This window comes from Conger conger, chromosome 11, assembly GCF_963514075.1.
Source record: "Conger conger chromosome 11, fConCon1.1, whole genome shotgun sequence".
NCBI lineage: Eukaryota > Metazoa > Chordata > Actinopteri > Anguilliformes > Congridae > Conger > Conger conger.
In genome coordinates this window covers 3,787,237-3,814,632 of record NC_083770.1, presented here as the reverse complement: position 1 = coordinate 3,814,632, position 27,396 = coordinate 3,787,237, and the positions used below count along the sequence as shown (strand labels likewise).

The 27,396-nt window shown below is 40.7% G+C and overlaps 1 protein-coding gene and 1 pseudogene across 1 annotated transcript in view; one reads left to right on the top strand and one right to left on the bottom strand.

The window, feature by feature from the left end:
• Positions 1–418: 418 nt before the first annotated feature.
• The window catches only part of LOC133140479 (dual specificity protein phosphatase 4-like), a 257,554-nt pseudogene continuing 230,576 nt past the window's right edge, over positions 419–27,396 (bottom strand).
• The window catches only part of adamts12 (ADAM metallopeptidase with thrombospondin type 1 motif, 12), a 71,017-nt gene continuing 62,872 nt past the window's right edge, over positions 19,252–27,396 (top strand). Inside the window, exons 1-2 of the mRNA XM_061261419.1 lie at positions 19,252–19,516; positions 20,076–20,440. Of these exons, the coding sequence (XP_061117403.1) occupies positions 19,399–19,516; positions 20,076–20,440 (483 nt within the window). The 5' untranslated portion in view covers positions 19,252–19,398. The remainder of the gene's footprint in view (positions 19,517–20,075; positions 20,441–27,396) is intronic.

The following is a 27,396-nucleotide window of genomic DNA, read 5'->3' as shown; positions in this document are numbered from 1 at the left end:
GAACTACTGTATATAACATTATGGACCTATTTTTCTCATTTTAATTTGATATAGCTGTTGCAATCTCAGTCCTATTGATATTGAGAGCCCAAAATATGTATCAACAATAATGAGACCTACCACTCCTAATACTCTTCTAATCAAAAGTTAATAAATATATAATTTCTTCGATCCATGAAATGCATCGCGGAGGCGTGAGTTACACTATCACATTTTTTCTAGCAAAGGAAGTCCTTTAGGCATGTAAATGGGGGTGGTGCTTACCATAAATCTACCAATGCAAAGCAAAGCTGCATCGATCTATAACTTCAACGGACAACATTGTAGAGCCAAACGGAGAGTTCCATTGAAAAATAAATTCTTGTAGCTTTCTGTAGACATTCTAAGCACAGTTCTAAAGCAATCAGCTGGAGATACCCTATCGAGAATGTAGGCAGTCCAGCTGCAAAGATTCTAGTACTCTGCCTCTGTCAAGAAAGGTGTTAATGGAGTGAGCACTGTTTTAGCAGTATAGTACTATTGTGCATACATACAAATAGTTACGCTAGTTGTAAATCGTATAATACTTGGCACAGTTTTGTGTGTTAGAATTATATAAATATTGTATGCTTTCTGTGATGTGTGATATTGTTTTAGGTTGTTTTCTCATGCCAAGATCTTGGAGTAACAGAAACGGTGATGTAGTGACTGGGAAGGCCACTGAAGAACTCTGAGCTAACTGTCATGTTCATGAAACCAGTTTGAGACAACTTTTTCCTTTGTGACATGGTGCATTATCATGCTAAAAGTAGCCATTAGGAGATGGGTACATTGTGGCCATGAAGGGATGCACATGGTAAACAATAATACTCAAATAGGCTGTGGCATTCAAGCCATGATTGATTGGTATTAAGCGGCCCAATTTACATTAATGGCATTTGGCAGACGCTCTTATCCAGAGCGACGTACAACAGAGTGCATACCCATAACCAGGGATAAGTTCGCTGAAAGACCCTAGAGGGAAGTACAATTTCAACTGCTACCTGTACAACAAAGATAAGGACGAGGGCCTTTTCTTTTTTTTTTTCTTTTTTTTTTGAGAACAAACAAACAAACAGAGCAAAAGTCACCAAAGTTAACTATCCAAACACTGCTTACCTAGCCAACTAAAAATACCGATACACAAAGCAAGTCACAGAGACAACAATTAAGGTTCACAGGGAGGTAGGAAGGGATGGGGAGAGGTGCTGCTTGAAGAGGTGTGTCTTCAGCTTGCGCTTGAAGGTGGGGAGAGATTCTACAGTTCTGACCTCAACGGGGAGTTCGTTCCACCACCGTGGAGCCAGAACAGACAGTAGTCGTGAGCGTGAGGTGGAGGTTCGGAGAGGGGGAGGTGCCAAGCGGCCTGTGGAGGCTGAACGAAGAGGTCTGGCAGGGGTGTAGGGTCTGATGATTTTTTGTAGATAAGCTGGGGAAGACCCTTTAACTGCTTGGAAGGCTAGCATCAAGGTTTTGAATTTGATGCGAGCCATGACAGGCAGCCAGTGGAGGGAAGTAAGCAGGGGGGTGACGTGTGAGTATTTGGGAAGGTTGAAGACCAGACGAGCTGCTGCATTCTGGATGATTACACCATTACACCGGCACCACCAGCCTGGACTGTAGACCCCAGCACCATTACACCAGCACCACCAGCCGGGACTGTAGACCCCAGCACCATTACACCAGCACCACCAGTCTGGACTGTAGACCCCAGCACCATTACACCAGCACCACCAGCCGGGACTGTAGACCCCAGCACCATTACACCAGCACCACCAGCCTGGACTGTAGACCCCAGCACCATTACACCAGCACCACCAGCCGGGACTGTAGACCCCAGCACCATTACACCAGCACCACCAGCCTGGACTGTAGACCCCAGCACCATTACACCAGCACCACCAGCCTGGACTGTAGACCCCAGCACCATTACACCAGCACCACCAGCCTGGACTGTAGACCCCAGCACCATTACACCAGCACCACCAGCCGGGACTGTAGACCCCAGCACCATTACACCAGCACCAACAGCCTGGACTGTAGACCCCAGCACCATTACACCAGCACCATCAGCCTGGACTGTAGACCCCAGCACCATTACACCAGCACCACCAGCCTGGACTGTAGACCCCAGCACCATTACACCAGCACCACCAGCCTGGACTGTAGACCCCAGCACCATTACACCAGCACCACCAGCCTGGACTGTAGACCTCAGCACCATTACACCAGCACCACCAGCCGGGACTGTAGACCCCAGCACCATTACACCAGCACCACCAGCCTGGACTGTAGACCCCAGCACCATTACACCAGCACCATCAGCCTGGACTGTAGACCCCAGCACCATTACACCAGCACCACCAGCCTGGACTGTAGACCCCAGCACCATTACACCAGCACCACCAGCCTGGACTGTAGACCCCAGCACCATTACACCAGCACCACCAGCCTGGACTGTAGACCCCAGCACCATTACACCAGCACCACCAGCCTGGACTGTTGACACAAGGCAGGTTGGGTCCATGGATGCATGCTGTAGGCACCTAATGATGACCCTACCACCTGTATGCCTCAACAGAAATTGAGATTCATCAGACCAGGCTATGCTTTTCCAGTCTTCAACTGTCCAATCTTGGTGAGCCTGTGCCCACTGCAGCCTCAGCTTTCTGTTCCCTGTGCCCACTGCAGCCTCAGCTTTCTGTTCCCTGTGCCCACTGCAGCCTCAGCTTTCTGTTCCCTGTGCCCACTGCAGCCTCAGCTGTCTGTTCCCTGTGCCCACTGCAGCCTCAGCTTTCTGTTCCCTGTGCCCACTGCAGCCTCAGCTTTCTGTTCCCTGTGCCCACTGCAGCCTCAGCTTTCTGTTCCCTGTGCCCACTGCAGCCTCAGCTTTCTGTTCCCTGTGCCCACTGCAGCCTCAGCTTTCTGCTCTTGGCTGACAGCAGTGGAACCCGACGCCCATCCGCCTCAAGGTTTGACGTGTTGTGCATTCTGATGCTTTTCTGCTCACCACAATTGTACAGAGTGCTGAGTTACTGTAGCCTTTCTTTCTGCTCAAAGCAGTCTGGCCATTCCCTGTTGACCTTTGTCATCAACAAGGCTTTTCTGTCCACAGAACTGCTGCTCACTTTTTTTTGGTTATTGTTCAGTAAAATCTAGAGACTGTTGTGTGTGAAAATCCTTGGAGTTCAGCAGTTAATACTCAAAATACTCAAACCAGCCCATCTGCCACCAACAATCATGCCACGGTCAAAATCACTGAGATCATTCCCCATTCTGATGGTTGATGTGAACATTGCCGGAAGCTGCTGACCTGTATCTCCTTGATTGTATGCATTGCACTGCTGTCACACGATTGACTGATTATATAATAGCATGAATGAGTAGGTGTACATACACACAATAAAGTGCTCAGGGACTGTATGCTTTGGGCCATTATCTAATGTTCAAGAGTCATTTTGATCTCAAATTCACCAACAGAGGGCAGCGTGTGACCAAACATAGCAATAATGAAGGGTGCTTCCCAAAAGCTGAACTAATCACATCCAGTGGAAGTTGGACTCCACTACTTGATTAGAAGCTAGATTCGTCTCCAAGGTTTGCTGTGGCTATTGTATATGTATGAAAGGTAGATCTCCCCCAAAATTTATATTATTCATTACGTTTCTTACAGTGTCTTTTTATAGATGTCTCATTTCAAAATGAATCAAAATGCCATGGATGAGGAAGACTAGCTAAGGTTCTGCTTCAAAATCTTCCCTCAATACCAAATATAATAAACATTAAAGCCATGGTCTCCAAAGATTTGTCCTTTGGAGCCTATGTAGGCAGTTGCAACCATATCAGAAATGAACTAACATCTTAAATGATCTTGTTTTCATTAGAAACTTGCTAAAATCTAACATGGCGAATGGGTCTCACCTGCTATCAGCAGGGAAGGGGCTTTGTAAAGAAAGTTGTAGCACATTCACATCAGCTAGTTAACTGCTTTGTTTGCTTATAAAGATATTAGTGAGTGATTTCACCCATCAACTAGGCAAAGCATGTATACAAGTAACTCTGTATGTAGTCAGACATCTTCTTGGTACAAAATACTTGTATGTGTAGTAATTCGTACTGAATGTGCTGGTGCTAGTGATATGGATCACTAGCTAGGATATGCCCAACCCTTTAACTGGCAATTCAAATGAACCACTAAGCTTTTCAAGTAAAACATTTTTGTGCAGAAGTCACCAAAATTAAAATAGACTTTGAACTTTAAAGAACTTTGAACAACCAAATTCAAATAAATAAATACATCTGGATGTCAAAAGAAACTTAAAAGCTCAGCTGAGCTGACAGTTAAAAGGGTTCATGATTTTTACTGCCTCCTTGGGGGGTGACATGGCTCAGGCAGTAAGAGCAGTCGTCTGGCAGTCGGAGGGTTGTCGGTTCGATCCCCCGCCCGGGCTGTGTCGAAGTGTCCCTGAGCAAGACACCTAACACCTAAATGCTCCTGACGAGCTGGTCGGCGCCTTGCATGGCAGCCAATCGCCGTTGGTGTGTGAGTGGGTGGATGAGAAGCATTAATTGTACAGCGCTTTGGATAAAGGCGCTATATAAATGCCAACCATTTACATTTACATTTGTATTGTGAAGTAAAGAAAAGTACCTCAGTAACCCTACTGAGAATAATGTGTGCCCTGTGGAGCCTGCGACTTTAGAATCAATAAGTAATTGAATCTATGATCCCTAGGCCAGTTTTTTAATGTATCTGAACTCTGCATTGAAGACTTTGACAGTTGTAATAATACATATATATATTAGTTGATTGATGACATAATTTACAATATAGACTGCAGTCTATTTGGACAGTGGTACAATTTCTGTTCTTTTGGCTCTGTATCCAGCATTTGTAATGACAATGAATATAAGATTAAAGAGCAGACTGTCACCTTTAATTTGTAGGAATTGACTGGCTCTAGAAATTATTCAGGCCGCTTAATTTTTTGCACACTTTATTGTGTTGTACATTTAATTGTAAATAAACAATTATAATTTTTTGCCCATCTATCTACACTCAATAGCCCATAATGACAAAGTCAAAACATGTATTTAGATATTTTCGCACATTTATTAAAAATCGAAAACTGAAATCTGTCATTTATATAAGTATTTAGACCCTAAATTCAGTACTTTGTAGAAGCCCCTTTGGCAGTAATTACAACTTTGCGTCTTCTTGGCTTAGTCTCTACAGTCTTGCACACCTGGATTTGAGAATCTGCCATTCTTCCTCTCGAGCTCCGTCAGATTGGATGGGAATTGTCAGTGACCTGCCATCTTCAGGTCTCTCCACAGATGTTCTATGGGATTTAAGTCTGGGCTTTGGCTGGGCCACTCAAGGACAGTCAGAGACTTGTCCCAAAGCTACTCCAGCATTATCTTGGCTGTATGTTTCAGGTCATTGTTGTGCTGAGAGTTTACCTCATGCTGAGTGTTTCCCCAGTCTGAGGTCGTGTACATTCGGGAACAGGTTTTCTTCAAGGACCTCTCTGTATTTGGCCCTCTCTGTATTTGGCTGCATTCATCCTTTCCTCAATTCTGACCTGTCTCCCTGTCCCTGCCGCTGAGAAGCATCATGATGCTACCAAAGTAATTGGACAGTTGGCTTCTCAGCTGTTTTTAATTAGTCAGGTGTATTCAATCGCTTTGTGATTGAATACAAAATAAGTTCTTGGCTCTTGATTACCTTTCATTACCTATTGTACTCTAGTCCTCATGTTGACAAATTGCTTTTGGTCCCATAAATTGAGGCGACTATGTATAAAAAAGGATGTGATTATTACACTGATCACCTGATATGGATATACCATCAAATTAAAGGAGACGGTCTGCACTTTAACTTCATATTCATTGTTTTATTTCAATCCAATGTGTACAGAGTACAGAGTACAGAGGCAGAAGAACAGGAATTGTACTTCTGTCCATATACTAAGAGTTCAATTTGGATTACTCTCGGAAGTTGATCGTTTTTAACAATGGAAGACCATTTATGATTACTGTTTGATTACTAACAGCAGTTGGATTCATGACTTGGAACTTAACTTCCTTATGTTTTCGTCCAGCTGCAGACCAGCTGTGTCCAGGAGATGAGGTATATTCCAGCACTAATAATGCTATAACAAAATAACTTGTGTTAGGGGACAGACTCCTGTGATATTATTTTAATTCACCATAGTGTGAATGTCAGTTTTAACGTTTTTAACTGTGCAAAAAAATAAAAAAATGCTTGCCTTACTGGCAGTTTCAAAAGAAAAGGCCACTGCCGAAACTGTCAAGAAGTACAATCAAGAAGAAAAATGGGGAAAAAAACCACAAAGATTGGATGGTATAAGGGCAATAAGGCCTACCCATAGTATTGCGATGACATCACTTGAATAGCTGGGCACCATATTGTACGGATAAACTAAGCACCTGCCACCGCGTGGAGTAGAATTAGAAACATAAAATGAATGATTTTTCTGTTCACCTTTTTCTTCAAAAATGGTCACAACGTGTGAAATTTATTGTTGTCATAACAAATATGATGGTGACAAGAGTAGGCAGTTGCGTTTTCATAGAATCCCATTGGTGAGAGAGAATGAGGGAGAGGATACGAGTTTAAGCCAAGACAGGAGGAACTTATGGCTAGCCAAAATAAACCACAAAGATTTCCTGCCTTCACAAAGCAGCAGTGTGTTCTGATGATTTCATTCAAAGTAGAATCTAGTCATATCAAATTGATTACTGCCAGTGTAGACAACTAACATTAGTGTTAGTATCATGTTAGTAAAGCAGGGTAACATTAGCTGGCTAGTTACTTAATATTAGTTGGCTGGTCAACGTTAGCTAGCGTTCGATAATTTTCATTAATATCAGCAGAGAGAGATCCTTATCTTAAATGAGCACATTGGCCACTCTGCTAGTAATCTTGACTTGTCTGTCATTTGGCTAAACAGCTCTATGGCTGTAATAAATGTGTTGTAAGATTAATCAGTTACATTCACGATACCTTCCCTTTATTTCCAGGCGAAATTGTCAAGTTTTGTTATGTGGTATGGATCTAATCCATTGATAAGACATTGATAATCCATTTTTTCTTCATATTGTCTCCGTGATGGTTTAGATTTTGGACCATTCCTCTATGAAGATCCTTGCAAGATCCTTCACAATCTTGGGTTTGCGTTTATCAAATGGCCTCTTCAGTTCAGCCAACAGGTTTCCACTTGGATTTTGGTCTTGTGCCTAAGATAACCACTGCAGAACATAGAATATATTGTCAAGGAACCATTTCTGTGTGAATATTTAGGTATGCTTTGGGACTTTGGCTTGCTGTCCACCTACAGCCAAGGCTCAGCCTTGTGGTAGAGGCAACCAGATTGCCAGCTAAAATCGCATGATACTTGGTAGAATCCATTATACCATTGATTTTAACCAGTGCCCCAGGACCTCTGGAATTAAACAGCCCCAAAACATCAGTGACTTGCCACCGTATTTCACCGACAAGCATCTCCTGTTATGCATCTCTGTTTCAGTGCCAAACATGCCAACGCTGTATCTGAACAAAACATTCCATTTTGGTCTCACTTGGTCTCATTTGCCCTTTTATAGTATGTTTGAATGGAGGTGCTGTAGTCAGATGAGACCAAATTGATGAGACCTAAAAGAGTATTGGAATATTTAGCATCAAATCAGAGGTGCATAACAGGAGGTGGTGTGTCATGTTTTGGGGCTGTTTGAATTCCAGAGGTCCAGGGGCACTGGGTAAAAAAGGTACATAAAATTATAATAATAGAGTGGAAATCTATACTCCGCAGTCCGTGCATTCAGTTTGTCAATCCGTACCCTCAAGTACGGTCAGTTATCCAATCTGTATCCTCAAGCTTTGCAAACCGTACACTTGGTTAGCCAATCAGTAAACAGTAAACTGAGAGTACTGACTTGCAAACTGAACACATGGATTGCAAAACTGAGAGTACGGATTTCTGAATATAATATTTTGTTTTCCTTTTTTTTTTACCTAGGGTGACTAGGGGGTCTCCATAGATTACTAATATAGTGTGCAGTGGGGGGAAGACATTCATGTTGTGTTAAACATGAGACCTTTTACATTTTAAAGCAAGATTGCTTTTTATTTTCATTTTTTACTGATTATAAATTATAAGGAAATTGAAATTATAAGGATTATTAAGGAAAAGGGCCCTGTGCAAAAGCTTGGGACCCCTTTTGGATTATTCTTTGTAATTAAATAAAAAAAATCACTACAGCCCAGACCCAGGTGATTCATTAGGGCTTCAATGAGCCAGGTGAGTATTATTCCAGGCTTGAACTTTTTATTCTGAAGTATCTCCATGTCCTCTAATGTATCCAACTAGATCACACTTAGGCTGCAGTATTTTGATGAATAGTGCATGTATCTCGTGAGCTAGCCATCAGTGTTGGTGGAATGTGCTGCTCACAGAAGCTAGTACAGCCAATTACCACCTTCTGGTGTAGACTCCATACCCGCCTCCTCAGATTGCATCTCGGATGCCTGAATAAACTGTTGGCACATAAGTCTTTATATTTCATATAGCATTTTATGAGTATATACAATACCCTCCAAAAGTATTGGACCACCAAGGTCAATTCTACTTTGTTTTTGCCATACACTGACAATTGAGTTTAAAGTCAAACGATGTAGATGAGGTGACAGATCCAAATTCTAGCTTTTACTTCCTACTTTAAATCTAGATAAAAGTAGCAATAAATATAGATAAAACCTCAATTGTCTTCAGGGAGAAAAAGTGGAAGGTTTTAGACAGGCCAAGTCAATCACTTAACCAATTTGTGCAATCTCCTGAAGGGGAGATTGAAGGGAAAACCTCATTGAAACAAACAGCAGTAGAAGTCTGGAAAAGCATCATACAAGAGCTTTTTTCCTTCAATCTCCTCAAACTCCACCCTTGAACGCAGTCACCCATCTAGGCGATCTGATAACACTCCCATACGATGCGTTAGCATAAGAATATCATGGAACCTAACTTGGCCAGCCTGAGCGATATGATGGACAGCACTACTTTCCTTAAATTAGTAATTTTTGTTTATTGTTTTTTAGCCCGAATCCCATGAGCGTGAATGGTGAAGACTTTTGTTTATTTTTCCAATTTTTTTAGCATGCTCTCTCTCTCTCGCTTCCAATATTCCAAATAAAATTTGGCAACATCCAGGATTTTCATATTTCCCTGTATCCAGCTCTTCTGTCCTCCCACGGGTGCGTCACGGTTCATGCCATTACAATATTTTTTGCTTCATGCTTCAAATAGCCTCCAAGCCTTTTGTGACAGCGCTCTGTACACTCTAACCACAATAGTAGCATATACACTGGGATACATGCAGGCAGGGAACAGTAGGAATTGACTGTGGGATTAGCAGAGGTAATTCAGAGACTGAAATTTAGTAAGAAAGAAACTGTTTTCTTAAAATGGGTTGTTTTGGTGAGCAGTGTTCTATAGTGCCCTCAGAGCTGGAAAAGGTGGTGTGCTGGGTGAGTGGGTTCAGAGATGATTTCCCTGGTCCTGATCCGTGTTTGTTTGAGGTAGAGTGATGGGAGGGGGGTACCGATGATCTTAGAAGATTTATTGACAATATGTTGACGTTTTTTACTCAGTGTGACTGTCCAAGCTATTGTACCAGACTGTTATGGATGAGGTGAGGATGCTTTCAATGATTGCTGTGTAGAAGCGGAGAGTGTTGTCTAACTCTTTCACCAATTTCACAGCTAATTTCTTGAGCAGGTGTAGGAAGATTCTTTGTGCTTTTTTGATAACGTGGTCTGTGTGGGTATTCCATGTAAGGGTATTGCTGATGATGAGCTCTTATGTTTTGGATGTGTTGAGTTGCAGATTGTTGTCTGTGCACCAGTTGACTGCTTGACTTGTTTTGGTATTGTCCCATAATGGTTGTGTTGTCTGTATAAGTAAATGTTGACAGAGCTAAGGTGGGATGTGTGATAATTGGTGTACAGATATAATAGCCAGGGAGAGAGGAGGGAGGACACTGTCCTAAAAAAAATGCTGCTCACGCTTCTATTGACATTAGATAGATGATATTTACTGCCAATCTCTGTTGAAATCTGCGAGAGACCACTTTCATGGGAAAACATTGAAGTGGGAATTTTCCTCCCCCCTAACTTATTTTGCATTCCCCAAGTCCAAGGTTATCTGAATATATTCCAGCCCAGCTGGTTTCACAGCCTGATGCTCATTCATATGAAACAATATCAGGTCACTTTGGGTAAACTCTCTTAGGAGTCATGCAAACGTGAGGGTTTTAAACAAACCCTTGGGGCAAACCCTGAATTTGGATCAAAGCTTGTTTATTAACTCTGATTGTCAGAATCTGTCCGTGTTGCTTCAAGCAGAAGAATGTACAGCTGGGCAACACCCAGTTATCCTTCCCTCGCTTCATCTTCGTGAACTTTACAAAAAACTTGGACAACTTAGCCGCATGAATTAGGACTAAATAAAAAGCTAATAATGTACTGTTGCTTGTTGCTGTTAATTATCAGTAATGTGAAGGTCTACATTTTCTAGTTCACAAAAATCAGTGTCTGATGCAAAATTACAACTAAATATTTCTCAAACTTGAAAATCTTACAATTTCAAATGACTAACTTGTACAATATATCTGGATATTCCAGCAACAAGACCTGTCCTTTAACAATGGTTTATTTCAACTTTAGAATCAAATATGTAAGTCATAGTCAGGTACTGCCTACATATCTGAAGTGCTGTGTTCACCACTGAAACATTCGCAGGATCAAATCGCAATATTTGTTTGTGGTGACTTGTACTGCTAGGGCCTAATTACCCACCCTAGGGTAGGGAGGCTTTTAGTTGGCCAAGATTCATCCGGATATTGCTGCATGCACTCTCCAATGTATTAACTAACATGCACGTCCTCTGGAGCAGAAAGCAGGCAATAGAATGCAGTAAGAGTGTACGAGTGTACACGCATCAGGCTGCTGTGCTTCATGGAGCACACTGAAAATCCCAGAGGAAAAATAGTACATTTCAAATTGCCAAGAAAACTAAAGGGAGTGAAAATAGTTTTTTAAATGTCAGTTAAACATCACATAAAATATCATCATCATCATCATCATCATCGAAAAACACATTGAAAAACACTCAGGCTACCATTTTATCTAAATAAAATATTTTAAAACTCTTTGAAATACATGATATTTTATTGTTTATTATTATTATTTATTGTTTATAATTCATTAGTAACTGTCCCATGGCTCTGGACATACTTTATCTGATGACGGTACATGAGCCAAAACACGGCAGCTTCCCCATCCATGCAAAATAGAACAAAAAAAAAGTTGCTGAGCTCTAGCCTTTCTAGGGAAATTATCTCACTACATTAATTTACAGCAGCATACACTTTTATCTAGAGAGATTTTAAATATAAAAGAACATTCACATTCAGCACCTCAACTCACTGAGCTACAGTACCGGACCTGTCTAACAAAATTCCCAGATATGCAACATCACAAACTCAACTATGTCATAAAAACATCAAAACCCTGTAATATCTTAAGACTGTTGCATAAGTTAGGAGTGCTCTGGGGTGGCTGGATCAGGAGGCGGCTCATCAGTCTGTGTTGAAAACCATTCTGCTGTCAAATTTACTCAAATGCTGCATGACCAAGCAAAGCCTGAAAATAAAATTATATGCTTGTATCATATTGTGCAACAACAATTATGTACCGCCTGTGTTTCCTGAGACATTCACAGGGTTTCAATCATTTCTGACAGCACTGTGTCCCTTCATACAAGTTTAAAAATCTCTTTGGCTAATTGTGGTTTTGGTTCTGAAAAAAGTACACAAACCTACTGTGACATTTCTACATGAAAGAAAATAATTCAAAATGTACAAAAGATAAAACATCCATAAAGAAACCAATTGTGGAAACAAACATCAGGACCTAGTATTAGTAGCACAATGTGAGAGATGGATGATCTCCTAGTCTGCCACTAACTTCAGTTAATTTCTGTGAAATACATGAGCTGAAATGGGTTCTTAATTGTTAAAACAGCATTCTGCAGCCTACTGCGGGGAAGTTGAATGACTGATAGGGTAGTGGAACGACCCAACTGTTTCTTCTGGCACTGTCCTGACTCTTGGGGCAGTTTATTTCTCATGGGCTGCACTGATAAATCTAAGGAATTGTAAAATAACTAAATCTATGTGCCGGTTGTTGTTTCTTTCTACTTTTTTGTGGCTCAAGACCTGATACTATCTAATTGACTACAGAACCTGTAAAGCAGTAGATACCACGGTTGCTCTTGCAAAAATGCTTGATGAATGGTACTTGATACTGTACATCCAAGCAAATACATTGAGTTCACAATTTATATAAACAATATTGCCAAGAAACTAGAGAACTGTAATGTTGATTAATTACAGCCGTTGGATTCTGGACTCGTCATTGTACCCTGTATCATACAGTTGGTTGGTTCTCTCTAGATCTACGGAGGAAGGAGCATTATATATTATTCATTTACAAAGCTTTACTTTCTGAACTCCCTCTTTTTGTTTTACAGAGCCCAGAAACAGTTTTGTAGTGGTCTGTCCGAGCATGAGGGCGAGACGTAGCAGGCACAAAGCCAGAGCGAAAGAAGAGTGCCAAAAGAAGAGAATGAAGAGGCTGGACAATGCGATTACAGTAAAGGTTTATTACTTCCGCTGTTACAGTATTGGTTTATTGTAACTAGACATCACGCCAGGGTGGTGCTGTAAATATCATGGCAGTTCCCTGTGGGATCCTGGGAAATGTGGTTCCGTGGTCCTAACATTACTTAACATTGAAAGTTTTACTGTGTATAACCGGGATAAATTAAGAGTCACAGAGCTGCAGTGGAGGAAGAGGTCCACTGTTATTGCTCACTGGAGCAAGGTTACTGCATCTAAGTGCCAGTAAATATTGTTTTTAAATTGGTCAATGTCTTTAATTGGTGCTTAGATGGACTTATTTTAAGAGAAATTAATAATTAAACTCACTAATACATTTGACTGCTTATGTTAACTGAATGTGGTTCTTGAACTGCAGTGGGGAGGAGGGGCCATCTGTAAATAAATCGGAGCTGTTTTCTGTTAAAACGGAAGAAATTCCATACCTCACAAAAACTCCATCTCAATACACATTTCTTCCGGACACAGGGTAACATCACTATCATGACCCACAGAGTATACTGACTCCCAGACAGGTGAGTATGCAGAGAATGTAGCACCTCCCAATCGGTGGCCCATTACAGTGTTTGTTGTAAGGCTGTTCCAGGGTCAGGGAATCCCATAAGTCTGGCCCAGCAGTGCATACTAAGCTCTGCTGTTCTAGTGAAATGAAGCATGCAAGCATGTCCCAGTTATTTATCACGGGGAACTTTTTAACAAGCAACAGATTGAGAGGGTGCTTTAACCCCAGTGGCCAGGTTCACAGCGCTTTGCATACCCTACCTGAGAGTTCGGTCTCTGGTCATCCATGGTGAGAAATGGTTGGTATCAAGCTCCATTATGGGCTTTGTGCACCACTACAATACCAAACGAGGATAGAACAAATATTGGCACTGCTTAAGGTGCTGACTCCTGTTTGCAGTTCAACTGAGTCTTTGCTCATTTACTTTTTATAACTACCCAGATGTGTGCTCCAGAAAAATTACACTGAATTGTGAGAACTGAATTTTAAACTATACTGATTTGGATTTTTAACTTGAAATTCTATGCAATGAAGACCATTACATTCAAACCATTACATTCAATTCCAATGAGTCAAGTTCCAATTCAAGTCAAATTTTAAGATACAGTAATTAAGTTTAAACATTACAAATTAATGACAACACCTGTCTCTATGGGACCAGCAGAGTTACCATTAGTCCCAAAACGGTGGTAACAACAATGACCATCCTGCTGATATCATCTCTGTACGTCTAACAAACTTGGTTAACCATTTAACCACCAGACAGCGCAGTGATAATCCTGTATTGACGAGCATTGTCTTTTCATCAAACCTTGCTGACCCTGGGTCAAATGGTAAACACAGTCTCATTCTGGGGGTTTCCAGAGAGGCGATCACCCAACAACATTACAAGAGAATCTGCCAACTACATTGCTCTTACAAGTTCCTAGTGAAGTTGAGAGACATGTCAGAAACAAGTAGGCAACATGCTAGAAAGATTACACAGTTAACTCAACTGTCAGGGGTCAGGCAATATTTTTTTCAGAGCACAGCTGCAAGATTGATTTTGTTATGGTAAAGCTGTTACCATCCACTGATCCACATGATCATAGCTATGAAGAGAGGGGCAAGGATGGGCACTGGGCCCTAACCTGTATCATATGAGTCATACCCAGGTATCTGGCTGCAGGCCGCATGTGGCACTGGGATTATCTTAATGCGAACAAAGCGCTTTAGCACAACAACATTTACTGAATGCATCACTTGGAACCTGCCAATTATGTCCGTTGTTTTTCTTTTGCAAGTGTGAGTGATCTTTCCTTTTTCTGGATATCTATATTGACCAAGAAATTGGAATTAAATTATTGGCTGCTGAAACAGCAATGGCATTTCTTTTAAATAGGCAAGTATAGTCTTTACTTTACCTATGCATTTAGTTTTAATGTTACTAAGCTAAGTAAGAGCTGGTGATGCATATTCAATATTCGCATATGCTGACAGGAATAATGGTTAATATACTGTAAGTAAGTGGGGCTGCTGGATAAAATTCCAAGGACAAATTTATATGATATTATTCCCAGGCCCGGAACAATACGTACCCACATCCGTCTCCTATCCACATTAGGTCAGATACCCACAGTAGGTAAAATAGTGTGATGGAGGTCAGGTCAAGCTTGGTCTGTGACTCCAGGCTCAATGTAATGGTGAATCTAAATGGTGCTCAATATAATGGTGAATCTAAATGCTGCTCAGTGTAATGGTGAATCTAAATGGTTGTCATTTATGTAAAACTCCCACTTGTTTCTTGTCTGGGTTGTCTGTCTGGTTGGTTTGGTTTCCGCTTTTAATAATAATAATAATAATTTCTTATTTTCTCAACCTGCAGTTGATTAGACTAAGCAGGAGACAATCCCCCCCTGGGGTTAAGGGCCTTGCTGAAGGGTCCAACAGCTGTGCGGATCTTATTGTGGCTACATTGGGGCTTGGCCAACCAACCTTCCGGGTCCCAGTCATGTACCTTAGCCACTAGGCTACAGGCTTCCCTATAATGCATGACCTTAAACCATTACATTGCATTACATTAATGGCATTTGGCAGACGCTCTTATCCAGAGCGACGTACAACAAAGTGCAAAGTGCATACCCATACCAGGGATAAATGCGCTGAAAGACCCAAGAGGGAAGTACAATTTCAACTGCTACCAGTACAATAAAGATAAGGACCAGTGCAGGATCAGATTTTTTTTTAATAGTAATAACGCAACACGCAAAAATACACTGCTTCCCTAGCCAAACAAAACTAATAAAGGTATCATCCTAATACACAAGCAAAAAACTGTGCTTGAAAATGGCAAGAGATTCTGCTGTTCTGACCTCCATGAGGAGTTTGTTCCACCACCGTGAAGCCAGAACAGACAGTATTCGTGAGCGGGAGGTGGAATTTCAGAGAGGGGGAGGCGCCAGGCAGCCTGTGGTGGCAAAACGAAGAGGTCTAGCAGGCGTTTAGGGTCTGATGATTTTTTGGAGGTAAGCTGGGGCTGGCCCCTTGACTACTTGGAAGGAATGAAGATCTTACCTGGGTTGAGCTTTAGATGGTGGTTGTCCATCCGGCTCTGGATGTCACTCAGGCAAGCAGAGATGCGGGCTGAAACCTGTGTATCAGATGGTGGGAAAGAGAGTTGGGTGTCATCAGCATAGCAGTGGCAGGAAAGACCATGAGCAGGCCAAGGGAACAAGCGTAAAGAGAGAAAAGAAGCGGGCCTAGGACTGAGCCCTGGGGAACTCCTGTGGCAAGGAGCTGAGGTGTTGATACTGTACCAGCCCAGGCAACCTGACCATAATTATTAACATCAAACTGTCACTGTCAAATCTGTCACGTTTCATGTTTGTCATGTCATGTTTTATGTTTAGTTATTGTCTTGGTTATGTTATTGTCATGTCACGTATTATGTTAGTCTAGTATCACCACGTTTTTATGTTTCATGTCATGTCATGTTTCAGGTTTAGTTGTTGTTACGATTTAATTGTTAGTCTTGCCATGTCATGTTATTTAGTTTATTGTCTTATTTCGCAAACTTGTTATGTCACAATTTATGTTTCATGTTACGTTGTACTGGTCATTGATTAGCATACACTTTTTCATGTCTTTCTGCAAGTCTTACATTCATGCTTTCTCTCTCTCCCTTTCTGTCACTCACAACCTAATTGTTTCAATTTCCCTTGTCTACTTACTAATCTACTAATGCTAGATCAGGATTAGGTAATACTAACACTCTAATCATGTTCATGTTACCTTACTTTCTTGTGCATGTCATTTACTAATTTACTAATGCTAGGGCAGGATAGGTTTATTACTAACGATGACTAATTACCTTGTTAACTTGTCAATCCTCCACACCTGATTTCCATTCTCTTGCTGCTCTCAAGCTAATTGTCTACACCTGTCTTCACCTGCATATAAAGCTCAGTTTCATGTCTTGTCTTTGCGAAATTGTTTGCCTCCTGTTTGTCAGTGCAGCGGTTGGCAAGCCATTGTCTACCTGTGATGAGCCAAGCTTGTTTACTGACCAAAGATTATTGACTTATGTTTTGTTGACCATTGCCTGCCTGTACCATGTCTTTGCCTGCTGTTTTTGTACTTTTGCCCTGCGGAGCAGACTTGACTGTTGCGCCGTCATCGACCCTGAGCCTGCCTACCGTTCACCTGTACTTCTGCCCCGCTGACAGCTTTCCTGGCCACCAGACTTCCCACATGGTGTACCGACTACGAGACTGCCTTCTCCCTCGGTACTGCGCTTTGGTTTTTTGGCTGGATATTTACGTGTATGAACATTGCTTGTTTTTTGACTACGCTCTCTGGATTTCCCCGAATAAAGCCCTGACGGGACTAAACTACATCATTGTTTCTGAGTCGTGCATTTTGGGTCCAAACCCCCACGCACCCATCTCAACATCAACATCAAAGGCAGACAAACTCGTCATCCTCCAAGACTTCACTGCCAGAGTTGGCCAAGACCATCAGTTCTGGGTTGGTGTGGAACAAGTAATATTGTCTAAAACTGATTATGTCCTCAGAGAAAGCAAAATCCTCTTGTTTACAATGTTTGATGACTGCTCCATGCAAGGTTTTAAACACACTATAAAGAATTTATGTTCCTGTTATCTGTCTGTTAGTTTATTGTTATTCTTGTAATTTATTATTTTTCATATTCATGTCTGGTGTTCTGTTTACATTCATTAGTCTTTACACATCTTCCCCTGTGATGTCTAAGTCTGAATGTTTATTAGCCCAAGTCACTCCCCTGTCTGCGTGTTTCACCATTTGGGTCGTTTCAGCATTTTCCGGTTTCCCACGATTCCTTCTGTCTTGCTGTTATTACTTCCTGCTTTCTCTCCATTTCATGTTTGTACATAGCACTAATACTACTCCCAACTAACAGAATTTGTACAGTACTAATTATATTAACACACTAATATGTTCATCAAACTAACAAACTAACATTCACTTGTTTTGGGTATTTGTAATCATGTAACTAACTTACCAACGCATCTCAAGTTTCAATTCTGTTCTGTGACTCCGCCTCCCTACTCTATCACTGATTACTTGCTTAGTTTCAGCAAAGTATTCACACCTGTCTCTGTATTTCTACATCTCATTCTGTGCAATTGTCTACTCCCTAGTCCGGAGCCATTTGTATTACATGTGTGTCTTTGTGAATCCAGTCTGCATTTTTGTTTCTCCCTCGTTATTGTATTATTACCCTTTCATGTGTCTCACCTGATGTTTATTTGTTAGACCACCCTCACTCCCATGCCCCGCCTAGTTTGTCTCATTCCCGTGTATTTATACCTGTCCTTTTCAGTTGCACCGTGCTAGTTTGTCATTTCTTGTTTTCTGAGTCCCGAGCCCTTTATCCCTTCCCCCCCCCCCCTGTTCTAGCCTCCTTGTTCCCTTGCCCTTGCCCTTGTGGCATTCTGTCTTGTTTCATTGATTTTTGCTTTTGGATTCCTGTGTATGACCCCTGCCTGCTTCCCTGGACTCTTCACTTGTTTTTGTGGGCTCTGTACCTCTGCCCTGTTTTTGGATTGTCTTTCCGGTTTTTAACCATTGCCTGTCTGGATTATACTCTGTCTGATGATATAACCTGCCATTTTTTCCACACCTGTGTCTGCTTCTGAAGAAACAGAATTGGTTGTAGAACTGCAATATACACATGAGGGGAAGTTCCAGCATATGATTACAGCTTGTTAGTGTTGCCTTTGTTTATCATACAGTGTGTAGGCCTGGACATCTTATCTGACAGATAGGCCTACATGAAATGCACTTCATTGACCCAGTTTATACTTCTGGCATAACATTTTTGGTAGAATTTCGGTAAATGCATACTAATACAACATCTTTTCAACATCTGGCTGTAGATATGCCTTACATTCTAAATATAGCTGCTCTATCTGCTACTTTTCAAATTCTACAGCACGTTTTAGTGCAAATAGCCAGCTTTGGGAGACAAAAATCGTGTTGCATCATATTTCACTTGGGAGTCCAGCTGCCCCTAAACAACCATTCTTAATTTCAGTTAGGATTCCAATGTGCACTTTCTTTAGGCTAGCTCACTTTCAGCTAGGCTAATGTAAAATATAAATTATCTGGAAACAAAGTAGTAGCCTACTATTTTATTATTGGCGGTTAAATGCTGAATGTAAGTTACATGGAAATTGAATGTGCGTTTGAAGTTACGTATTTAAAAGCGGTTCATGTTCTTAAAGATTTTGTAATTTCGCGGCGTAGCCTGTGGTTTCTGATTTATTGTAGTCATGGGATAGACGAATGTTATTCATCATTACAGTGATACAGCTGCAGCTAGAACGCTTACCCCCCAACTCCCTCTGCCCCTCTAAAAAGAAACAAGATACTAGCCTTGGAATACTCCTCCCCTTGCAATCTGGGAACGCGTCTTACTTTACACGATATCTTTCCCCTTCTTTCCCTATCTTCGATGTATGTTTCACATCACGAATTCACCCTGAAATGACGCTCGTCGCTATTGCAACTGAGTGGTCGCAAGACCGCCTTTAATTAATGTTAAATGCAACTTTTATGACTCTTTGCGTCTTGCCCCTTTGGTTACTTTAGCTTGTTAAAATATGCAATGTCTTCCAGAGAGCCGGGTTCTCATTCTACTAAAGCTTGTTTTCTTTTTGGCAACCGGCCACGTCGAGTGTTTGCAGCCGGACAACTTCCACTTTCCAGACACAGAGCAAGGTTAGTGTTTGTTTTGCAGCTGTAATCGGCGGTCTAATTTAAAGAAATATATTTTTTTGCGCACGATCCCGACCACAGTTACAAATAACTGCAAACGCGAATGCTTGTTAACAACGGTCTCCAGCAGCCACTCATCCTTTTGATGATAGGCGTAGGTCTGTAGTTGTGTGCATGTTTCAGATTAGTTAAATTCAGTGTGTCCGATATAGTCTAAGGGACTAAACCACAGAACTGTACAAGAACAAAACTCGAACCAAGACAGTTTCCCGCGTCTGTTACCCATTTGTCAAAAGTTGTGTTTCCACTTGGTCTGGTTTGAAAGTCATGGCACGCTGTTGAATATAAAAACACTGTTTAATAGTGTGTACATACAATATTGTTTTTTTTCATGACAAGCATAGTTCTGTTGCCATTTCAAATAGCCAAATGAAAAACCATGTGTCTGCGAACGGGTTCATGGCAATTGCAATGTAAATGACATTCGAAAGGCAAGCTTAGCCTATAATGTGCAAGTATCGTGTTTGAAGTGCATATTTAGATTACGCATTTCCCCCCACAGACAACTTCATCAAGTCTCATCCTGAGTTCTCCGTGGTCCATCCAGAAAAAGTGAGCGGGGACGGAGAATTCGTCTCTTTCTCTTTGACACATCACTTCAACCGCGGGCGGAGTAAGCGTGATGTGGAAGTAACCGAAAAGTTTGTGTACTACAAAGTTCCATATGGAGGCTGGAATTTAACATTTAACCTATCAGTCAATAGTCATTTGCTCTCAGACCAATATGTGCTCGAGAGAAGACACGGGTTCTCTAATGGCACGCAGCGGCAGCTGCAGGTCTCCACGGATAATGCCTGTCACCTTCTGGGGGAAGTGACGAATTCCAGCGTTCAAGGGACCGCCGCCATAAGCACCTGTAAGGGATTGGTAAGGATGTATTTTTGTACTTGGGACCTGGCATGCTGAGCTACACGTTCGAATGGTTTTGAGTTTTGGTAAATTAAAACAAGACGTCTTAATAGCCATTCACTGCGCAGCCACTTCCGTACAACTTGTTAATCGGCACAGGCTACATATTTAGCCTACTTTAAATTATATCCAGAGCCATGGACACAGGAAGACTCTTTTTGAGATTTCACATTATGATTTCAGTTTTTCATCACAAGGCAGAAAAGCAAGACAATATTTTTCAAGTTCAACCTTAACTGCAGACCATCCAGTAGCTGTAATGTATGTTTATTGTCACTATGTAAATTCACTCTATTACCAAAAGTGAAACATTCTGGGTTGCAAATACCATTGGAAACTAAAATGACGTGCTGCTGAGGTACACGTTTTCCGGTATTTTATTTAGTAAATAACGTATAATACAGTAACTCCAACTCATTCCTGGCATGCTTGCAATGATACAACAGTCTGAGGTCACAAGCGTTGACAGTTCAATCGGCAAAATATACTAAGAGTAATTGAGCAAAATTGAACTGGTGTTTGACTGGTCAAACAAATAGAATAGGTTTTGCCAACTACCAAACCACGGTACCACGTCATATTTCACATTCATATTAAACATACAGTAGCTCACACCTGTGTATTATACTGAGTGCAAGTGACCATCACTTTCTTTTTACTAATATATGATCTCATGTAAATTTAATTCATTATTTGCTCATTTTCTGTCATTTTTCCATCTTGATCTTTTTGTTCTGTCTTCCTCTGATTTGCTCATTAATCTACAAAAACAAAAACCTATCACTGCTGTTTTCTAGATTATTTTCTCCACTATCAGTAATATCTTGGTAATTCTGTGAAAAATCAACCATAAGTGTGAGAGTTGACCGCTCCAATCTTGTGAAAATGTTCTTTATATATTAAATAAAGAACGTCCAAAAATAATTAGCCTCACTGGGTTTGTCATTCTAGGGTTATTGCCTCTGAAATAGCGGGTGGATGGTACTCAAAACAGCAAGTGGAAATTGGGGTTTCCACAACGTATCAAACCTCTAAGTGGATAGGCTACAGCAGCAGAAGGCTTATTAAGTCTAAAAAATAAGTTGAATAAATACCTAATAAAGTGCTCACTGAGTGTATAAAGAATATTTAGACAAAGTTTGACCAAAATTGGAGTGGTGAACTCCCACACCTCTGGTAGATTTTTCACAGAATAGCCCATCTATGTGTGAAACTGTGAAGAATTTACCAGAATATCGATATTGGCTTAACTACTTTCCATGTCATCAATAACTGAAGAGTTTACCAGAATATCCATATTGGCCTAACTACTTTCCATGTCATCAATAACTGAAGAGTTTACCAGAATATCGATATTGGCTTAACTACTTTCCATGTCATCAATAACTGTGAAGTTTACCAGAAAATCCATATTGGCTTAACTACTTTCCATGTCATCAATAACTGAAGAGTTTACCAGAATATCCACATTGGCTTAACTACTTTCCATGTCATCAATAACTGAAGAGTTTACCAGAATATCCATATTGGCTTAACTACTTTCCATGTCATCAATAACTGTGAAGAGTTTACCAGAATATCCATATTGGCTTAACTACTTTCCATGTCATCAATAACTGTGAAGAGTTTACCAGAATATCCATATTGGCTTAACTACTTTCAATGTCATCAATAACTGTGAAGAGTTTACCAGAATATCCATATTGGTTTAACTACTTTCAATGTCATCAATAAATGCATAATGTAGTTGACCACCCTCACAAATACAGCACTGCCCACGTCTAACTCACAAGAAGCAGTTTGTAATGTTAAGCGGACATTGGCAGTCATGTTGTCTTCGTACACCAAGCTGCTATGAGTCATATACCGCTGTGGGGTATATATATACAAAAAAATATTCCCAGCTTTTGTTAGTGTAATTTGAGATATCAATTGAAGGTTCAGGCAGTTGGAGCTATGTTACTATAGGTTCTTTAATCTTTTGGGACAAGTTACGATGTTCACTTCATAATAGATTTTCTTCATGTCTACTTATTAATTAATTCATTCATTCAAATAACATTTGTTGTGGTGCAATGGAATTGACCACAGCACTTGTGCAACCCTGTCCCTTCAGTCACAAATCCAAGGATGGGCACCAGTACTAAAATCCTTTAGTGCATTATACTGCCTGCTTGCTCGAAATATGGCAGTTGAAGGCCTAGGCGATTAAATACTGATTTTATTTTAACTGTATTAACATAGAGGTCACTCCAGGACAGTAAATGCAATGCTTAAATAGGAAGAAGCCCTTCTGATCCACTTAAAGTCATATCAGTTTGGCAGTTTGATACTGAAAAGGCTAGCTAGGTTATGGTCATGGAACATGGGGTTGTTTACAGCTTTTGAAGTTATTTACTAGTTGTGCGTAAGCCCATTAAAGGGTTGAATTCTAGCTAGATTGCATTTATTTCCCCGTTTATTCATGAATGTGGTGCTATGGTGCTAGGGTGCATTAGATAGACATGCTCCACCTCACTTGGAATCTGAAGTTTATGGCTGCTTTGTGATTGGCTGGCTGGCAGCCAGAAGAGAGTTCTACTAGGTTCTGAATAGCATCACTGACATTTCTGTGGAAACAGCATTGAAACTAGCAATTCTTGGGGTCTAACACAAACAGTGAAAGGATTGTGTGTATTTTAAATTGAGGAAGTATGCAGAAAACATGGAGCAGAGTCAAGATGGAGCAGTTCTTCTGTTGACTGCAGAGAGCCAAATAGCCCTCTGGGTACAAGATATTACAATTTCATAACAAAGCTTGCCGGTAAATAGTGTGACATTCAAAAGGCTTTAATCATAAGTGGACTAGATTAGCCACAAAAGTTCAGTGGTACATTAGCAACGCAGGGCTGCAGGCATGACTCTTTCCAAACTGGGAATGAAAGTATTCTGTCAAGCTGATCAGGTGACCCAGGGAGATGAAACAGGGAGGGGTGGAACGCAGCGAGAACTAAGAGGCTCTTTTTGAAAGTGTTTCAGTCTTGTGGAGTTGTGTAGTGCTAGTGTAAGCACTTTTGCGGAATATAGGTCAACTTCTTCGACACCCGCAGGATTTGTCTATTCCCATAGAATTGCTTCAGTGAGGAAAAGACTGCATTACTACCTATGACAGTTTTCAAAACAATTTATTTATGAATTGTGCGATAGTACGGGGGTTACTGTTATTACGATTGCCAGACATTTTGCTGGCTGTCTGGCAATGAAACATTGATGAAATCAGAACTAAGTAAAATGCCACACCATCATCAATTTGATTAAATAGGGGATGGGGCCATATTTTAGTGCTGTTAAACAAAGCAAAAGGTATTGATGTTTAGGACAGGCCTGAAGGTTGGGCCCTTAACCCTGCATTGCTCCAGGAGAAGATTGTCTCCTGCTTAGTCTAATCAACTGTAAGTTTTGGATAAAAGTGTCTGCCAAATGACATGTAATGTAATGTAAACTGTGGATTGGTCCCCTTTTAATGTTTGGGTTTGGGTGTCATAATAAGATTGATAAATTGTTGCTTTGCTAGTGTTGCATCTGGGTTGTTTAATAAGCCTCATTCTGTTTCTAAGATATTAAGTGAATGGGTATTAACTGAAATAAACCCAATGGCTATTCTGAGAAAGCTTGCAAATGAATAAACACACTTGAAAAACAACAACAACAACAACAAAAAGATCTCTGAAATGAATGGTTTTGTATTTGTATTCTTTACCCCAGAAAGAAGATATTTTCGAATGCTTGGACAATGACTGAGATCAGAAAATACTTAAATGAATAAAGATATGACATAATAGCTGCTGGCTCTCCATGAAGATGTTCAGTAATGATGCCAGAAATATAGTTACTGTAAGCAGCATCAAAGCCTTTCAATGCCTTACCCAATATTATGCACGTATTTTGTGGTGAATATATATCTTGTGGATTTCTTGAAAATATAGGCCTTCCCCAACTAAAACAATGTTCCCTCAACTAAAACAATGTTCCCTCAACTAAAACAATGTTCCCTCAACTAAAACATGTATTTGCCCTCTTCATTTCCCTTCTTACAGTAAATAAAAGGACCTTGTGAAGGACCATATTCCGCAATTTTGTCAGATTTGCATTTTCTGAATTGAAATCCCTTTTCGTTCTGCTCTGTTCACCCTTTTCAGAAAACGACTTGAGTAATTCCACTTTCGATTCTGACCTGTGTAGGCAGTCAACTTCCAAGCTGCAGCGAAATTAGGGTGAAGCACTAATTTTGCATTACATAATTGGTCACTTGGATGTACCTTAAGCCCGTTTTATGTTTGGTTAATAATTTTTTTGTTTTACCCAAGGCTTCCAGTGTTGTCCCTTGTTCACTGACAGCACTGCTCATCATCACTGATATGATAACTTGCCATTGGGCACATTTCTGTCATCAGAGGAACAGCCTACTTCTCCATTGCAGGGTGTGTACATTTCTAACTAGTCATGCACCTTTCGCCTTAAGGTAGATTTCTTGCACATTTTTAATTTGCTCTCAACAGAGCAAAGTAGAGTGCTCCACATCTCCCAAAATGGTCTTGCATCATGTGCCACCATAAAGCATAACTTTAGATCACAGCCGCATATTAGATAAGTAAACCATAGAGAGAAAATACCATGTAATGATGTAATATGTAATATCTAATAAGTCATATTTGGGTGAGAGGAGAGGGGTCTTCGCCATAGTCAAATGTCAGGATAATAATGTGTGTACACGATTAATGAAAATTCCTGTAGACATGCATTAACTGCAAGGCTATACATTTGCAAATTAATTTACTTTTCTAAATCATTGTATTGGGAAGCTTTCCTTCCTTTCCACAGCTGTGCTGCACATAACTCAAAGCACTCATTTCCAGTGAGTACTTATGAAAAAGAAATCATGCAAGATCGTTACTGATGTACGATGCATTGAAGTGAGGTCTTGCGTTGTGTATTCTAAATTAATGAGTTACAGATTTATATTTACTGATGAGAAATGTAGCCATTTTGGCTAGAATTAGAATAATCTGTTGATAAATACAGGATAATATAAGAGCACTTTGCCTGGTGATATACATTTATAAACTGACCCCCCTTTAGAGTAACTTCATTTCAGGCAAGGTCAAGTCAAAATTCAGACTTGTTTGGTTAGTTTACATGCTGCTGACATTGTTCGGTTTTATATTTTTATTGTGTGCCCAGTGAGTGCAGCAGTAACCAAATTTACCTGGGTGAACTGTGTTAGAAACACCTTTATCATTTATTAATAGTTGATTGAATCCAGGCCATAGTTTGAAATAATGATGCTTAGGTCTAAGGGAGAAAAATAACAGTTAGAGCATCAGACGTGAACTTGTTTGAAATAATCATTGCAGGAAAAAGTTCATGGCACTGAAACGTGCCTTAAATCACTGAAGAAGGTGGAAAATGGCGAGGGGGAGGCCCTGCTGGAAGAGCACACTCTCATAATAGAGTGACCCCCACTTGTCTGTGACACCCAAAGGCCTGGTGAAAGTATTTGCATAAAGCACTTACAAACCGAAAGTATGTGTTCTTACTTTTGCCTTTAGTCAGGTCTCTTCAGCCTGGGTCTTAAGAACAAAGGTGTTCTGCCATCTTGCACAGGTGTAAGTTGCTGTGTTTTGGTGTTTTCGGGTGCAATGAAATAAAAGTAAAAAAGAAATAAAAAAGACTACTGACTATTGTATTGAATTGTATTGAAGTTTTAATTCATTAGTAATTAGTAATTCACTGCAAATTACTGTTTCAGATGAACCAAAATATGTTATAATTCAAGGCTTGATTTAAAGGCATAATACGCAGGAATGTTACCTTGAAAACATTGTAAAATAATCGCGATAAGGCATATCTATGATGCGCTGGCAATCTCTGTCTTTGTGCTCATGTTCCTGTATGTGTTGTTCTAAAATGTGTTTGGGGTGTTTCTGGGCATGGAGGGGCAGGTGTGGCAATAGAGACTGTGGGCTGGGAACAGGTTTCTGCAGAGAGTTCGTAGCTAGCTAGCTATGGTGATGGCCAAGAACCCAAAGTGCAGTGAAGTGAAACCACAGGCACACAGGGACCGTTCGTAAACCTGAGTCAACCTTTAAATTGCTTTTCCACACTGGTGACACTGTGGTGTTTCACACTGGTGTTCTAAAATTGAGATAAAAATGGATTTGAAATCTAAAAAGGAAGTGGGCAGGTTTGCGGACCGAGGAGATTTTTTGGATTGTAAACACAGGACTATAGCAAGGCTAAAAAATCCTGCATTAAATGCCTTTAACATACAAAATCACTGACAACATGAAAGAGAATTATGACTGTGGGTTATTAAAATATTTCAAAAACATGGAAAGGTTACTGTGACATCTTGACAATGTTTTGGAATCATGAAAAGGTCACTATATGGCACATTGTCACGTCTGCTTCATAAGACACTTCCAGTATATTATGTACGGTGAGAGTACATAATCCTGTAGTCCTCCTAAGGTACAATAACCAAGCAGCTGGTGGATTGCAAAGTGTGAAGGGGTGGGCTGAATGCATTTTGGGTAGACAATTTTGTGCTTCTTCCCGAACCAGTGGAACACGTGCAACTTGAAGTCGCCTACTCATCTAAAATTGTTAGACACTGTTCTGGAAAAAGTGGAACAGCGGCATTTGCTGTCGAAATGCCACATAGGAGATTGCAGAACCTGTCAAAGTCATTTATCAGTCAGTTGTTACTCATGGCTGTCATTTCGCAGACGGTCCTATCCAGAGTGACTTGCAGGAATGCCACAAACCAACATCACCACCAGAAAATAGCACATAGTGGAGCAATTTAAGAACACAAGCCCATTGAATCGATATATTGCTACATAAATGCCAACTTGAGTAGACATGAAATGTTA